Raw genomic sequence first — 17,405 nt, 5'->3', positions numbered from 1 at the left:
ACACGCTCCTTCGCTTCCCTCAGACTGCAGCTGTGCCGGGAACCCCCCCGCGAGCGGGAGGTTTCGGGGATTCAGAAGGTCCTTTCAGCAGCTGCCGGGATCCCTTTACACGGGACGTGCCGACAGACCGATCCGCTTCATTTACCTGAATTTGCATTTCTGTCTTCCAGGGTGGATCTCCGCACCTACAGCTGCGCCAGCTTCGCTGGAGTTCTGCTGGCCGAGCTCGCCCAACAGTCCTTGGGGTAGGAGAACCGAGACCCCACACAACACCGCGACACGGATTGTCCTAAGGCAGCTCGAATACGAGCAGATGTCGGATAATCTGCTTCACCAGTACAGCACGGCCATCACGTGCTGGGCTTTCCCAGGGCCTCTGAACAGATTCTGCGTGCAAACAGGTTTCCTTTTGATAAATGGTTAGAGGCCTCATAACTTAAAGCGTGATCAGCCAGCATCTTCTTACCTACAGTAACTACAGCACCCTGTAGTAATGCAAGCGCTAAAAATCATTATAAAAAATATTTCCTTAGAGCACTTTTAAATAATTTACAAAATTCTACAAAAACTATGTATGTCCATGATATTCCTGTTAAATAGAAGCATTTTTCACATTAGTGTGTATATGATATACAGACATCAGCATCTCTCCTTTCATGTCTCAAGTTTTAGCAAGGTAATTACAATTATTTTCTGAAAAGACTGTTAAAAAAAAAAAAAGTCTACTTACATATTTGAAACCTTTCTTTTCGAGAGGGAATCTGAGCAGTCCCCTGCAGGTACATCAGTAAATTTTGCACAGGTTTCGTCTAACACTTCCTGCCCTTGGTCCACTTCACAAGCAGTTTCCCTACTCCGCAGGACAGGTATTTTTCCTTCCAAACTGGAGCTGGCTACCTCAATTTCTCCCTGCCTGTCACTGTCCTGGCACGTAACATTTTCCTCCTCAATGCACACGTGCATCCTGTTACCCGTGCACGCTCCTCCACCCGTTTTATCCACTGTTATTGCTGTCACATTTCGTTCCTGCAGTGGGGAACCTAAACTCGGATCTGGCCTCTGGTCCTGCTGGTTATCCTCTCCCTTACTGCACGCACGGCTCTGCTGAGGCGTCTCTCTGCCACCTTTATCTGCTCTCACCGCGGCCACACCGCGTTCAGGGGGCGGGGGGTCTAAATCTGAACCGGCCCAGGTGTCTTTGGGGGTATCGCCTTCCTCGATCCACAGCTGCGTGTTCTCGGCTTTGGGTGTTCCTCCGCAAACCTTATCTCCTTGGACTTCTGCCACGCTCTGCTCCTGTGAGGAGAGACTCGAGGGCGAATCCGACCGGTCTCCTGAATCATTAGCCCTTCTGCAACCCTCTGCTTCCCCTCCGATAGACAAAGGAGCAGCCTCCAGCCTTTCGCAGGTTTCTGCTACGTGGGGACTCGACGCTCCCACAGCGAGCCTCTGGGGAGAATCGGCGTCTTTTATAGCTGTCGGACTCTCCCCACTACATCTGCCTTTTGGCAAGGGGGCTCCTCTTCCCTGGTTAGGCACGTCCGTACCCTGGGAAGCTCCCTCCGCACCTAACGCACTGCTCTGGGCGAGCAAACGCTCTGCTTTCTGCCTTTTGTTCAACAGCATGGATTTCTTCCTGTCCCGGGCGTATTTGAGACCTGCAATAAATTTACTTGAGATCTTTAGGTGAAAGGTATTCTTTCTTTTTGCTCTAGACTTTGCATTAATTACTTTTCGTACTTGACAACCTTCATTTTTGCTGGTTTTAAGTGGAAGCATTTTCCGCACAGGCTCTGTATGAGCGACATCCTTTTTACCTGTGGTGTTTCCAGACAACTCGCCACCTTTAACCTCCACCACTCCTTGCTTAGCTTTTGATTGACCGGTGGCGTGAAGACTAACATTCTCTGCAGAGGAAGCCGACTTCCCACTGCCATGGAGCATTGCACTTTTCCCTTCTGTCCTCTCAGAGTTCTTCAACTCCCCCGTTTGCTGAGACACCTCAGTCTTTTTACCCTGGCCCAGCACGAGGTCAACCTCACTTTCAACGGGCTGTGGCTTTGCTTTTCCTTTATTAGCAGTCTGTTTGGTCGCTCTCAACAGATCCAGAGTTGCATCATCTTTCTGCATCTCTGAACTGCTTGCGGAGTCTTTAGCCTTTTCTGCCAAGAACTTCCTAATTTCTTGTTCGATGCTGTCGTCGCTGTCCACTGAACTGCTGTCATCAGCGTCCGACGCGGCTGTGAAAGCACGTTTTTTATTTTTAGCTACCTGCAGGTTATTCTGGTTTGGAATTGGTTTAGGTTTATACCCTTTTTTAAGCTGCAAGTTAAACCCTAAGTTCTTCATGGTTTCTGGGTTTTCATTGCCAGGTTTGACGTTTACGCTGTCTGGAGGATTTCTGACTGCATTCTCTTTCACGGCCTTTCTAGGTTTTGAGAGGCAGCTTTTCAGCAGCACGGGATTTTTACATTTCCACTCGTTTTGTTGGAGGCTACTAAATTCATCTAGCAGCCGAGTTTCTGTCTCGCTAAACCTGACTCTCTTCTTGCACTGAGATTTGTGGTCCTTGGATGACTTCTTTAATTTTTTTTTAGACCGTAAGAGGTCCTTGATAGCACTGTCAAGGTCCTCATCACTGTCCAGAGAACTGCTCTCATCATCCGAACCATCCCTTTCTTGACTTTGGATGGTATTTTTCATACGCTTTCTCGTGCTACTCTGAACCTGCATAAAAGGGTTTACAGAGTCCAAGGCCACAGATTTGCCATCAGATCCAGACAACTTGGAAGACACCAGCTGCTGCTGCCTCGTCTCTTTACCACTGAGCCTTTGAGCATCGCCGAGTTCCGCAGGGCTGCTCGGGGCACACTCCTCTTGGAGCACAGGAAATTTTGAATAGTTACCTGGCTGGAAAAGTCCTGTCTCCAGCTGTTCCGGTGGTTTTGATGCACCTTGTTTCGCTCTGCTGCCTTCCCTTTTCAGTCTCCTTTTACGACTCAGTGATAGCTTCAGCGTTTTGGGAAGAGAAGGCTCAAGGGTACCGGCGAGGCTGTTTTGATCAGAAGGCAAAGGCATCTGGATTGAGTGCGACAGCCCGGGAGGCTTTGTTCCAAGATTCTCTGACTGTGCTTTCAGAGCCAAAAAAGCCCTGATTTCTTGCTCTATGCTATCATCGCTGTCCACGAGGCTGCTGTCACTTTCACCACGGGAGGACGACAGAAGCTGGGGAGAAAAGAAGGAGTCCGCAGCGAGCGATCTGTTGTCGCTTCCCATTTGGGACGGCATGATTGTTTTGGAAATATCGAGGATAGCTTCCGCACACATGAGTTCTGCAGATGTGTCGGCTCTGCAAGAGGCCTGCAACGTGAGCTCGCAAGCAGCAAGCTTGTTTTCCGGAGGTGCAAAATGTCTGGGTTTTTTCAGTGGTTTAAACAGCTTGTTAAATTCACTGCTGGTGCTTTCTAACTCTGTCGACTTTGAATGGATTTCTTTCCTCTTGTTGCTTAGAGGGCTTTTAGGGATTTCTTGTGAGGCACTTTTTGTTGAGCTAATTGTCAGGCTTGCGGAAATGTCCGCCATTCCCTTTGCATCAAATTGTTCCCGCTGCAAAGGGACACAGTCTGTCGCATGACCTGCCTCTTTCCTGATTTTCTCCAGCTGATAAAGCTGAATGGCTTCTTCAATGCCATCATCGCTGCTCGAGTCAGACGTGGGCACGCTCTCGTCCAGCAGTGCTCCCCTCGTCTCCCAGTAATTAGCTCCGCTTTCCGCCTTTTGCTCCACTAACCAGGGCTGGCTGGCCGCGGCCATTTCCAGATACGCTTGGTTCACTCGGCTGAAATCACCAGGCTCTTCCTGGATTTTGGACGGCAAACACTTGGACTGCGTGCTGGTCTTCTGCAGCTTGGGGTGGTGCCTCAAGAGCAGCGCGTTACAACCTCGCTTTATAGCACCACTGTTGGGTTTTGGTGTTTCTTTGTTGCATTTCAGGACAGATCTCACACGGGGATCTTTTTTATCCTCCCCAGTTACACATTTACTAATTTCTTGCTGCTTCTTCTCATTCAAGAACTGCACTATTTCAGCCTGTATGCTCTGTTCAAAAGAGTCATCGCTGCTGATGCTCTGAGGGGAAGCAGGCTGTAGCCTTTTACCAATGCCCAGGTGGTCAGACAGGTACTCTTCAGAGAGCATCTCAGCTTTAAATTTCACAGGGAGAAGGTTACTAGCCACTTTGTTCTGGGAGAATTCTCTCTTAAACCTTTTGTCTCTGCTTATATTCTCAGAACACTCTGCATTCCTTTGCAAGGACGGGTCACTTTTGCTTTTTGCTTTCAAGTACTCCTGAATGGCTTCCTCTATACCTCGGTCCACGGAATCGTCGCTGTCAGAATCGAGCAAGAGAGTCCCAAACCCCACGTTCTCTTCCACTTCGGTGTCGTCCGAATCACCAGGGCATCCACACCTGGTATATTGAGGATGCTTCCGCAGCAACGAGGCGCTAGGTGCGACTCTGTTACTACTGCCCTTTTCTCCCTTTTGTTTCTTCTGCATAATACGATCATACTCATTGTTCATACCCAGGGGAGACTCTTGACTTTGCAGGTTGTTTATGATCATCTGAACTTTCGCACTGACGGAGGTTCTAGTGACGTCCCCTTCAGATTCAGAGAAGCAAACGGGATACCTACAATTCCTTGCTGGTCCAAAGGACTCCCATTTCGTCTGAAGAGCTACCAAAGGAGAAGCATTCATAAGGAACATTCTAGCAGGCAGCAGCGAAGTCCACAACGGAAGAGTTTTCAGACCGGTCCCTCTTCCATCCTACAACAAAGAAAGAGAAAAATATTTTTGATTATGCATCTACCTTCTCAAAGTTCCACGTAATAATACTGGTAGCACAGACCGTAAATTACTAACACTCAGACTTACTGTGCCAGATAATCACAGGAGTTGCTCCTCAACATCACTTTTAACGGGTAAATCAGTCACTACTGCCGTTAAGGATAAGCCAAAGCACCCATCATTTGCGGTTTTCAGCATTTTCTGGCACAACCACAATCCAATTCAGGTAACTACCTTTACTTCTGAAACTCTCCCTGCCCTTTTCATTGAAGGTCACGCTCTCTTTTGCGCACGCTCCCAAATAACCACGTATTGTCAAGCCCTACAAAGAATCACTCTGACGACAGCTCAGTGCCCGGGCGCACACAATCCCCTTCTGCACTAACGTCGCTCGAATGTTTTTGCAATGAACTTTGTGTCAAGAGCGAAAGAACAATTCTAAGGGAACCTTTCATCATGAAGTGGAATTGGTGGGAGTGGAGAACCCTGCAAAATATTCTGCTCCCTGTGTTTCTTTTGGCATAATTGCCCTTTTTAAGGAACTCCCGGCACGCATAGCTCAGCTTTTCAGTTTTACAACGAAAACAACGTCGGCTATGCCCACATGGTATATAATGGGCTGACGTGAAGCAAGCTTGCCCGTGATCCGAGATGGTGGAACACAAACCAACCGTTAGGCAAACAGAATGAAGCCCTGTTTTGTGGAATAGAGAAAAAAAACACCCAGAAAATGCCAGATAACACCCCAAAGAGTTCACAACTTCCACGCTGACCCACGAGGGCTGAAGGTTTCACCTGCAGCATCATTCGGTGGGATCAAACAGTATCTGGCTGGCACATACAGCAACCCCAACAAAAAGCTACAGCAGCAGGGCGGTTCTTCAGCCCAATTCACAGTCTCCCACACAAACCCAGCAAGTCCCCACTGCAGCGTGGCACTGGACTCTGCCGACCTACAGGGACATGCTTCTCCCTCTGAATCCTCTCTGACCTTGCCCTCGTCAATCATTCTCTAGTTGTGGTTTCCAATTAATCAGTGGCAATAAATATTTTTACAGAATTCATGATTCTAAACTCTTCAAAAATCAAATTTATTTGCTACTGAGAACCAGATAACAGACAACCAGGTTAGACAATTCTTCATCACTTTTAAAAAGAGCGTGGTGCTCCAACAGAGAACGTAGCGTAACATGACAAATGCTTTTGTCAAAATTATTCTGGGACTTGCGCTCAGGGAGCAGTTTTATTGCCATCTGGTTAGTAGACCAGAACATTCTTGAAATCTTATTGACCAAGGCAGGGTCAGCCTGAACATGCCTTACGCAACGTCTGCAGAGCAGTCAGCTCCGAACACCCCACCGGTAATGCTTTCGCTGCCTCGTTCACTGGTTCTCTGCTGCAGAATACATTTAACCCAAGCCCTGGATATCCGTTTCTGATTTTCTTTTCCTCAGCGATAACTCATCTCAAAACAACATTCCTGCAGAATTAAAATTTTAAGCGTTGTGATCAAGAACATCCCTCCTCGCTGGCTAGTACCTGAAGCAACCCAACACATGCTGGTTTTGCTTCCACCTTTTAGCCAACTGAAGGTAGTTTTGGTGTTTAGACTGACTTCTGCTCTGCGCAGGCCAATAAAGCACTGCGCTCCCGACCGTCCAGTATTCGGCCATGAACTGTCTGGGGAAGCACCTCACAAGCAGTCTGACATGACACGGAACCCCAACTTTCAGAAACACGGGAACGAACGCACGATTCCTAAAGTAGCCTCCAACACGTTCACTAGGGCAAACACACATTAAAAACATTTTTCCTTGTAATAAGCAGCTAAGACTCAAAAAGACAGAAATTAGAATACCTAATTACCTTGAAGAAACACAATTAACACACTTAAGCCCCCAGCTTCATTAAAAAAAAAAATAAAAATTATTTCCTATTAACCTATTTCCATAGTTTCCGGGAAAGGGGCAGGTGCCTTCGTTATCCCTATGCTGGGTCCGCAGTTGCCCTGCACGGATTGCATGGGATTGGGATGAACTTTCCCACCCCAGCACCGCTTCAGGCCAGGGCACCCACCCAGGGGTGCGGGCTCTGAGGGGGCATCCACCCGAGGGCACCCATGGAGGGCGTGAGGGGACACCCAGGGGGGCAGCTGGAGGCTGCGTGAGGGGTGCTGTGAGGGGACACACACCGGGGAGCACCCAAAGAGGGTGTCAGGAGACAAAAGGGGACACTGACCCGGGGGACACCCACTGAAGGTGTGAGGGGACACGAGGGGATACCCACGGGGGACACCCACGGAGTGTGTGAGGTGACATGAAGGGACACCCACCAGAGAGAACACCCACAGAGGGTGTGAGGGGACACCCACCTGGGAGAGCACCCACAGACGCTGTGAGGGAAGATGAGGGGACACCTACCCGGGGGGGGGGGGGGGGTGGGGGGCACCAACCGGAGCTCTGTAAGGGGACATGAGGGGACACCCACCCGGGGGGCACCCACAGAGGAGGGTCTGAGGGGCCACCCACCCACGGGGGGGACGCTCGGAGGCGGCATACACGGGGCCACCGCCGCGGGGCGCCCCGCCCCGCTGCCCGCGGCCAGCCGGGCCCTGCCCGCGCCGCCATGGCTCCCCCTTCCCGCCTTCCGCCGCCCTCGGCCGGCCGCGTCGGGCCCGGACCTGGGCCTCGGCCTCAGCGGGGCCCCGCCGCGACACCCCCCCCCCCCCCCCTTTCCCGCCCCGTCCGTCCCCCCCTCCCCGGCGCTCACCTGCCGCCGCCGCGGGGGGAGGCCGAGAGGGGGGTGTCGGTGGCGACGCCCGGCCGGGACTCGCCGCTTCGCCGGGCTCCGCTCCGCCGCGGCCGCTGCCCGCCGCGCTGGTGCAGGGGCGGGCGGCGCTTCCTTCCCTGCCCGCGGGGAGCGGGAGGCATGCGCCGCAGGGCTCCGGCGGGGAGGCGGGGGCGACCGCCCGGCCCTCGGCGGCCGCCGGCTCTGCCCGGGGGAGCGGGGAGGAGCCGGGCCGGGTCGGGCCGGGCCGGGCCGGGCGGCCCCGCCGCCGGGGCACAAAGGCAGGCGCGGCCGTTCCGCCGGCGCCCGGGAGCCGGCGTGGAGGGAAGGGGAGGCTGGAGCCTGTTGAACGATCGAGAGCGGGAAGTCCGCCGGGGAGGCAGGGGCACCTGAGGGGCCGGGGCCTTTTGCAGGCGCAGGGCAAGATTTTGGGCCGCAAACGCTGATCCTGCAAACGCTGATGAGCGCCGTCCCGGTAGGGACGTTGAAAACACACATACAGGGTGCCGGCGGCGTTTACTTTTAAGACAAGAGTCGAGTACAACACCCAGGGGGATAATTCATCGTGCTCCCATGGGGGCTGCCAAAAGTGGGGAAAACTCAAAACCAGCGGCAAAACACACCGCTGACCGTCCCCAACCCAAAGTTTGGGGATGCAAAACTAGAACGGCGGTTCAGAGAGCCGAGGCCTGTTTTTACAGAAGCTGAAGCAGTTGGTGCTTTGGCTCCTGGAGTTACCAGGTGCTGGAGATTTCATGTAGGGAAACAGCAAAGTTTTAGCGCTCGGTTTCTCCTCTGTTTTGCTGGCAAGCAGGCTTTCCCTGACAATGTGCTGCCTACCGGCCCCGTGCTCCTCGAGCGGAGCCAAGCTGCGGAATCCTTCCTTTCGGGACACCCGTGTCAACCTGCTCATTCACTGAAAACCACAGAGTGAGTCATAACTCTCCGTTTGTAAATCTTCACAAGCATTTCCATTCCTAGTTTCTGGCAAACAAAAACCTGCCGCCTTAACCCAAAGTGCCGCCTGTTTCCACTTCACCAGTGCATTTTTTTTTTCCCCATGGTGCTTGAACGCCTGTGATGCTACAGAGGAAACCAGCGTCTTTTGGCTGGGTGTTGCCAAAATCACAGGGGAAATGCTCAGGCTAGGAGATGTCAAGCAAACAGCAGGTACGAAGGGTCCCAGGCTGAAAATGGGGTGACAGCTCGTGGGAGCACAGATGAGGCAGCGTGCTCACGTGCCACTGGGCTCCTCTGTCACAAGGGGAATTACTGCCAGTGCACAACAATGTGGTGGATGTCAGAATCAGGCCCGTTATCCTTAATAGGTGTTATCACATACAATTATTCATTTTCTGTGTCACTTTTCATTCAAAGCTTCAGACACTTTGCTTGGCTGATGTTGCCGTTTCTGCCGCAGCTTTGACAGCACGGTGCATCACCGCAGCACAGCTCATAAGAAGTTTAATTCCAGAGTTAGAAGGCAGTTTCCTGATGCAGTGTTGAACACCGGTGAGAATTTAGCCCGGCTTCAAGGTGAATCCGTTCTGTCCTTGCAGAAAGAGAAGGTGCTGCTGGAGCTGGCCGCGTGGCTAGACTGAACCTGCCCTGTCCCTGTCCCTGGTATTGGTGCAGGGTAGGTGCTGGACACCACTGCTCTGAGCTGCAAGGCTCTTCACATATTTTTGTGCTCACTCTGTGGCAACACATCACAAGATGTGCAGCTGACGTGGGCCGAGTGCTGCAAAACAGATTTCCACCTGCTTTTACCCCAGAGATGCTCTGGGGAGCACATGTATTTCCCTGCCCTGAGGAATTGTATCCTTTCCTGGACTCCAACCTCACGTTCTAATTTTTTTCTTTCCCCCAGGAGCCCTCTACCTACCAAACCAGGTCTAACCCCGGGGGTGTGGGACAGGACCATGTTTCAAAGCGTCAGACACAGTTACAAACTCATTATGTCCTGCTCTTACAATAGATAAAACAGAGCCGGCGAGACATTAGCCTGTGTGTTCTTGTCCCTGGGATATGTAATATGCTTTTATATTCTGAAATGGCTCGCTTGAACGAGACTGCTGAAAACAGCGCAGCCAGCATCTGTGTGCAGAAAGAAACAATGGACTTGCTTTTCCTCAGCTGCAGAATTGCAGCCCGGAGGTGAGGAAACTTTGCTCCTTTCACCATATTCGTCCTAATGCCACGCCAGAGGAAAGAAAGGGCTCTTGTATTCATGTATCCTCATGGGCCAAGTCAATTTACATGTGAATGCTCTTTAAAAATAAAATTAAAGTCAAAGCTATGGCCAGAAGCCTGATAAATGTTTTTGTGCACATGCAGTTTCTCAGAAGGGGGAGGCTGGCTGCCGCTGAAGAGCTCTGCTGTTACCAGCAGCATTTTACGGCTCTGCAGAGCAAGTTGCCTCCCTGTGCAGCCTTTGACTTGAAAGAAGAGCAGAGCCTCTCCCAGAGGTCCCATTAGGGATGATTTGTCTTCCTGATCCGTGATCTTTTGCGGAAATGAGAGCAGTGGTCCCTGTCCCCGTGTCCCCGCTGGACAGATGACAAAGTCACGAGCGCTAATTGGACCCCTTGTTAGGATGGCCGGAATGGCAGGGAAACATTCATGTTTTCGAAATGAAACATCTTCCCCGACCTCAGGATCTGCTCATCCCATTTGCAGCTTTTTGCAGGGGGTAGGAACAGGCGCTCATTATAGGTGGCTCTGGATACATTAGAGGCAAAAGCTGCTGCGGGTTATCAGAGGCTGAAACCGGAGCTCAGGTGATGGCTTTTTTTTCTTATTTTTTTTTTTTCCCCAGCAAGAAAAAGGACAAGATTAAAAACAAAATAGTAAGAATAAAAGGATTCAGCTCGCAGATCTTCTTGTTGTCAGGTAACCTGTGGCTTCGTGGCCAATTACAGTTCCTACACGGAGCTGTGTTAAAACACCAGGCATTTCTGCCGCGCTGTTGTTTCGTTGGGAATAGGAGTCACATCTGATGGCCAGCTGTGGGCACAGCCGTGTCTAGGACACGAGGGAAGTCGATAGCCTCAGGTTCTGTGAACCCTTTCCTCTGCTGGTGGCAGTTTTGCGTTCCCCGAGCACGCCTTTGGGTTTCGGGGCAAAACCAACCCACGAAAGTGAAATCCTGCTGTGCCCATTGAGTTTTTGGCTGAAGAAGCAGTGGGGAAAGGAGGCAGGTAGCGTCCAGTCTGAACCTTGAGCTCAGTCAGTGTCTCAGGTCCATGTGTCGTGTGGCTGCTCCGAGCTTCAGGAGGCTCAAAACTGGTCTGGAAAACGTAGTGCCAGCATTGGCTTTAAAATAAATCGAGTGGGCTTCTTGCCTCTGGCTCAAAACAGGGCTCAGGTGTGGCGTGAGCACTTGTTTCCCTCTTGCACGGATTCGCTCGTGCTACGAGCTGCAGTGAGCACTGGGCCCATCCCAGGCAGCAGCAGGTCTCTTGGAGCAGCAGGTTGCGGTGGTGGCCCTGCTCCTGCATCCCCCTGCCCCGTTCAGCTCCTTCGGTCTGATCGCAGGCAGCGTGTTAGATGGAGTACGGCTGGATCATGTAGTAACATGGTAAATTGAAGAGTTTAGTTGTTATTTAATAAATGCCAAGGAGACTCATGAGGCCTTGAAGTTATAATAGAAAGATCTAATTTAGAAAAAAAGGAGCGGAGATGACTGTGAAAGCTGCCAGCAAACAGCGCTGGGTATTGAACATTTCTATTTACCTTCCGACTGGAGCAGAGACGGTGGGAGCTTCCTCACAGCAGGGCTGGAGGCTGCCTGAGGAAGCAGCATCTGGGGCAGGAGGAGGTCCAAGGGTGGGAGGAGGTCCAAGGGTGGGAGGAGGTCCGTGGGCATTTCTTGGTGGAGCTTGGTCCCAGGAAGCTCTGCTGTGTCTTACCTTAGAAGACATCATTGCTGTAAATCACCTTTGGGTGCCAGATTTTTTTAGGAAAAGAGACCCACTGGCTCCGTGAAACACATCAAGTGGAAAGTATAGCACGGGGGCATGGTTACAGAATACATTTAATGTTTTTGGGTCGAATCTGATGAACTTCCCATCCATTACTGACCGTAATACAAAACGTAGCTGAAGGCCTCTGTGGGGCACAACTGATTGCTTTTGAAGTTGTCCCTTTCCAGTAGTAACTCCCAGTGTATCTGGCATAAGAATACAACCTGAGAAATACAACTTAGTGCCAAGAGGTTTGATTGCAACCCTGACATTTCCTTGCTATCACATTGCAAAGACCTCTAAAATTTCCAAGAAAATGATGGCACCTCTCTTGTATTCTGTACCTAGAACCTTTTAATAGTTTTCATACAACTCATTCCCGTCTGGGTTAAATTATAGACCTTTTTTCATGTTTACAAACATGGAAATGTGCCACATGGGCTCTTAAGGGTTTTCGTTACACAAGTCTTCCCTTGATGTCCAGCTCCGTGGGCTTTGCTCTGAGGCAGCGCCGTCTCTATTCCCATGAGGACATTTCCAGCTGGATCCTGTTCTTGTCACAATTCTCCTTGTGCCCATTAGGTGTCAGACTGTTATCGGCACAGTCTCCTCCAGTTTCTGGGGCTTCGAAGAGAAGAGAGGCAAGTAGGAGACGCCAGGAGCTGGTGTGGCTTGTGTAGGGTGCTGGCTGCACGCTCGCATATGGGTCCTACCCTGGAAGGGCAGACTGGATGGTGTGGTGCTCACTGGGCCACCAAATGGGGACTTTCTGCTGGCCTTGGCCCAGGCGTTACCAGCTGCGGTTCCTCCAGAGCCGCTGCCAGCTTGTCCCGGGGCTGCAGGCTGAGCTTTCACAGGCAGCAACTCCTGCCCCACTGCTGCGGGGTTTTGCAGTGCGTTTATATCTTGCATCAAGCGTAATTGCATTCCTCAGGTCGGCCCTTCATATCACAACAGCTCCTTCCTTCTGCTCGCGGATCTGCAGGGTCACTGGGGCACTGCCAGAGCCGTGACGGGCCTCTTTCCCCCTTGTCCATCAGCCTCTCGGGGATGAGCAGTTGAAGTTGAGCGTTGAAGGCTGGTGCCAAGCCGTGCCAGCAGCACGAGTGCAAGGTGCCGGGACAGCTCAGATGTTTCCTGCACCTCAGGGCTTGGGAGCACTGACGGACACACGGGGATTCATTCTGAGAGAGAAAGTCAGTCTTTTTTTTTTTTTCTTTTTAATGAACCACGTGCAGAGCTTCCCACAGCAACCCTTTGATTTCAGCCCCAAGCCGGGATGTAAACACAGGCATTAAGTGCCGTGAGCCGAGGTGGAGGGTGATGAAAAGGGGTCTGTGAGTTTTAAAATGGCCTATTTAAAGGGCAAGATCAAAGGTGCCCAGTGGCATAGATACCTTCCCCGCTACATGAAGAAAAGCCATAATGAAACTGAGATGCTGCGCTCGCTATGTATTTCAAAAGGAAACTGTTCTGCTTTGACTTTGCGCTGCAGTTCATGAGAGCTTTAAGGGGGCTGGGGGAGGAAAAAACCCCACGTTGCACTCCAGCTTCCCTCATTACCGCTCCTCTGACTCTCCTGCTGAGAAGTCCCAGCACAGCCGTGGACTCATCCATCGTGCAATTATCATGTCTTGCATTTACACAGCACCTTTCCTGACCGGCTGCTTGCTCAGAGCACCCCTGCAGCCACCCATGAGGCAGGGGACTGCTGGGTGACTTCTGTGGAGCAACTCCTGATTCCCGGCAGAGCCATCCTGAGTGCCATCCCAGTCCCCATTAGCTCTAAACCAGGGTTTTTAAAAGGCATCTTCACACGTAGGAAAGCTTTTCAGATCACCTTCAAGGAGTCCTCTATTTTTAGCATCTGTGGACCTTCTTGGCTGCAAACAAGCAAAACTTCTCTGTGGTGAGTTCACAACAGGGCAACCGGCGGGTGTTCAAAGTGTCCGACTGAAGCACAGCACAAAGGGAGCGACTTCTCCCCGAGGTCCCCGTGGAGTGGGTTGAGTCCATGCTGCCACCACGGGACACTGCCTGCCCGGTCACGCTGGGGTGGGCAGGGGCAAGGCAGGGGCCAGGGCCACGGTGCACAGCGAGTCTCACTCATCGGTGCCTTTGCAATTGCAAAATGCGCCTTGCACGCCTTTGATGAACGATTTGCAAACAAGGGCTGTTTGGTTCAGCGGTCAAAATGCTTCCTTAAACACTCGTTCTGGGACCAAACCAAAGATCACCACTGTCTTGGATGTTCATCAAACCGAACGAACGTGCTGAGCTAGAGAGTCTGCTCAGTCCTTTGACTTGGGATTTTTCCAGCAAACTAGCCCAGAGCAAATCCCCCTCAGCAGAGCAGCCGTACAGAGCGAAAGCCTCCCCGCTGCTCTGCAGGGTGAAGGGACCTCCCAGGAGCAGTTTCAGGCCGGTTAAAGCAGCATTTGGCAAACATATTAATCGTTATTTATTTTTCCCCAGTCCTCATTCTGCTCTCCCTCTGGGCCAAAGCCACCTCCCAGTACTTCGGCCGAGAGAGGCGGAGGACAGGAGCCCTGGCCACCCTTGCTTTGTGCTAGCTGCGGCTGTGCACACTCCACATTCACACCCACGTGCACTCCTGCTTTTACACGGGCCTTTTAGGGCCGTGGCCTGTCTCCATCGATGGTAATTTTGGACCAAGTGCAGTGTCAGATTCACCCTCTCTTTTTCTGCAGAGCTGTCAGGGGTGGAGGAGTATTGACCGGGCACTGCAAATGCCTTCAGTGCAACGGATCCATAACAGCTTTGGAAACACCAGAGGAGATCAAATCCTGTCCTTCTGGTAAGCGCTAAGAAAAACATGGTATTTAGAGAGACACCTTCTCCTGGATGGGGCTTGTGCTGCTGGCATTAATGGATAGCCCTTCTGAAGTGTTTCCTCATCCTGATCTTGACTCCCCTCGCCGTGGTCTGAGCCCCTTGGAGAATGACCCAAACCCTTTCTGATCCATCCAGCACCCCTAGGGCAGCTGGCTCCATGGCACCAAGGAGGTGCCAAGCTGAGAAGGCAGCGTGGGTCTACAAACCTTCACCCGAAACGTGGCTCAGAGAGAAGGTCCAACAATGCACCAATACCTGAGTGGCCTGGGAGAATCAGAAGGGGAAAAAAAAAAAGCCCGTTCTCGTTACCTGACGTGCTTTGCATTTTGCTCACGCCTTGCTGCGCCCTACGCTGTGCGGGGCGAGGGCTGGATTTGACCCTTAGCCAGGCTTCCCTGCCTGCCATCCAGCTTGGCCGAGGCTCAGAAAACCCACGAGCGTGGAAGGGAGGGAGCGGGGGCAGCACCCCGGGCTCCCGGCACCTCCTTGGGCGAGCTATGCCTGCAGCCGTGCGTGGGATGGGAAAGCCGGAGCAGCTTGCAGACGTACGTGCCGCAGATCGGGAGGAAGGAACAGGCTGCGAGGAGCTCGTGGGAGGAGGAGGAGGAGGAGGAAGAAACTGGGTGTCAGCAAACGAGGCAGATTGAGAGCTGAGATGTGTTAGTGGTTGTCTTTGGGATATGATCAATGTTTCCTTGTGACTTGCACAATCTGCAGGGGCCTGGGTGGTACCAAAAAAAAAAAGTAAAAAACAGTGGGAACGGAGCTCCTACATCCCCTGATGCTGCAGGAGGGTGCAAAGGAGGGTGAAGCCCTCACACCCTGTGCAAGGGCAATGCAAGTCAGAGCATGGGCTCATCTGGCTGCTGCAGGGCAGGAGGCGGGTGAGCTGCTGGGTGGCAGAGGGCAGCCCCCCAGCCCTGGGAGCTGGTGCGTACGTGGCTGGTGGGTGCTGCTGGCACAGCCAGCCCCATGGTGTGCAGCCTCCTTTTCCTCTGGATACCTGTGGGTCTGGCCCTGATGGTTTGGTCCCCAGATCTCTTTCTGGGGACATCTCCAGCACAAGGGAAGAGCTGCCGTCGGCAGAAACCCGCCGCTTGTTTGGAAGCGCTGGGCAGCGGCTTGGCCTGGGCACCCTGCGGGAAGGGGCGCTGGGAGCGCAGAGAGGAGCAGCGCTGCTGCCGGGGTGGGAGGAGGGGGGGCCTTTTCGTCGCCCGCTCACATCTCCACCATGGCAATTCGTGAGTGTCACTGCCACATCTGTTCAGAGAAAGAGAAGTAATACGGGTCCAGCTGAGCTGTGAAATTGCTTTCAGGGCTGTTGATTCCTGGCTTGGGGGTGTGCGGTCAGCTTGACTGCAGACTGGGGATTTTTAATTTATTTTTTCCCCTCTCCCTTGCCCTGTTCCTTGCAGTCAGCAGAGTTCAGTCACATGTAAAGCAGGCAGGGCCAGCATCTTTGAATCCTATTCCCCCCTGTTCCCGTTCTCAGGGAAAGATGGGTCATCTGGGCTCATTCACGAGACTCTGAAACCGCTCACACTGCGCCTCGCTGAAGGATATTTGTCTCGCTAATGCTCTGCTCATCCTTTTCCTAGAGCCCCTCTGCCTGCCTGAGTTTGGCCTCAGCTCTGGGACCAGTACCCATTTCTCCTCTAGATGGTGCAACTGCCATTGAACACCAAAGAAACCACCAAGATGCAGCCAGCCCCCAGCCCCTACAGCAGAATGTGGGGTGCAGCCAGCCCTGGGGTCTGCCCCCAGCTCCCCACGACCCCTTCCAGGTCTCTCCCGCTGGCAGGATGGGTGCTGTGGGGCACAGATCTGCACGGACGACCCACCCGAGGGTCTGTGCCAGATACCTGTGGAGCATCATCGCTCTGCCAGCACCGGGCTACATGGAACCGAGGGGATGAGAAATCCATCTCCTGCTATTCCTGGCATCTCTGTCCTTGGCAGAGCGTGTCCCGGTGGAGATGCTGGCAGAGTGCGGCGGAAGGCGGAGGAGAGGGGACAGATCCTGGGGCTGACCCCGTGCCTTGCGGCAGCCAGGCTGTTTCCGTTCACGCCGGGTGAGAAACGCACCGGCCGGAGGAGCCGTGATGCCATCATCGTCTCTTGTTAGAAACCCCGCTCGCCTGCCGTCCCCTGACTCATCTCCAGGCGAGGCGGGATGCGGCTGCCAAACCCGCAGGGCTGGGCAGGAGAACGGCCCCTGCCACGGGCGGCTCGAGGCTGGTACACGCTGAACCGCGCTGTCCCGCCTGGGGCTTCAGCCTCGCCACCTGTCCGATGGCAGCAAGAAGGATGCACACGCAGATGCTCTTCTCCTCCAGGGCCACCGCTGTGGGAGAGCCGTCTCCTTGCAGAGGCATTTAGGGCTTAGGGTTTGCCAGCCCGCCGTGAGCAGGGCAGGACAGCCGTCGGCGGGCCGAGCAGGTTGGATTTGGGACCCTGCAGATGCAAGGGGAATCCTAGGCACGGTTCTCCCTGCAATACTCCCCATTTGTTTAGGCTAAACCCACATAAATACAAGCTTAATGATTTAGGTGAAACAATAGGAGAGATTCCAGCATAAAGAAAGATTTCCTCTTATTGAGCTTTGCTGGCAAGCTTTAGAGCCTGTATTTTAAATAAATGTTATGGGTGCCTTTAAAAACACACCATATGTTCTCCTGCGGATCTTTCTGGTAGCTGCTATAGCGTGGCTCTCGACTGGCTCTCCTCCTCCCCGTGCCGTCAGCTTGCCCGGGTGAGTTTTGCCGTGCCACCCGCGGTGCCGAAGCCAGAGCAGAGCCCCGCACCCCAACTCCTCCTCGCACCGGTGAAGAAGCCACGTGCGGGACTCCCCGTGCCCGGCGGCATGGGCACCGGCGTGTTTCTTGACGTCTCTGCTGTAAGAGAATTGCAAGATAAACTCTCGTTAAAGGCCAGGGTGTTTTTGCCGAA

General features: G+C 52.8%; 1 protein-coding gene across 1 annotated transcript; it reads right to left on the bottom strand.

The window, feature by feature from the left end:
- Positions 1-726: 726 nt before the first annotated feature.
- On the bottom strand, positions 727-4,767 carry PPP1R26 (protein phosphatase 1 regulatory subunit 26). Its single transcript, XM_009951219.2, has one exon. It carries the CDS (start codon positions 4,765-4,767, stop codon positions 727-729), a length of 4,041 nt encoding a protein of 1,346 aa, XP_009949521.2.
- Between the last annotated feature and the right edge of the window lie 12,638 nt (positions 4,768-17,405).

The sequence above is a fragment of the Leptosomus discolor genome, chromosome 19 (assembly GCF_034619465.1).
Source record: "Leptosomus discolor isolate bLepDis1 chromosome 19, bLepDis1.hap2, whole genome shotgun sequence".
Taxonomy (NCBI): Eukaryota; Metazoa; Chordata; class Aves; order Leptosomiformes; family Leptosomidae; genus Leptosomus; species Leptosomus discolor.
Note: the sequence above shows the minus strand (reverse complement) of the source record. Positions and strands in the feature narration are given on the sequence as shown.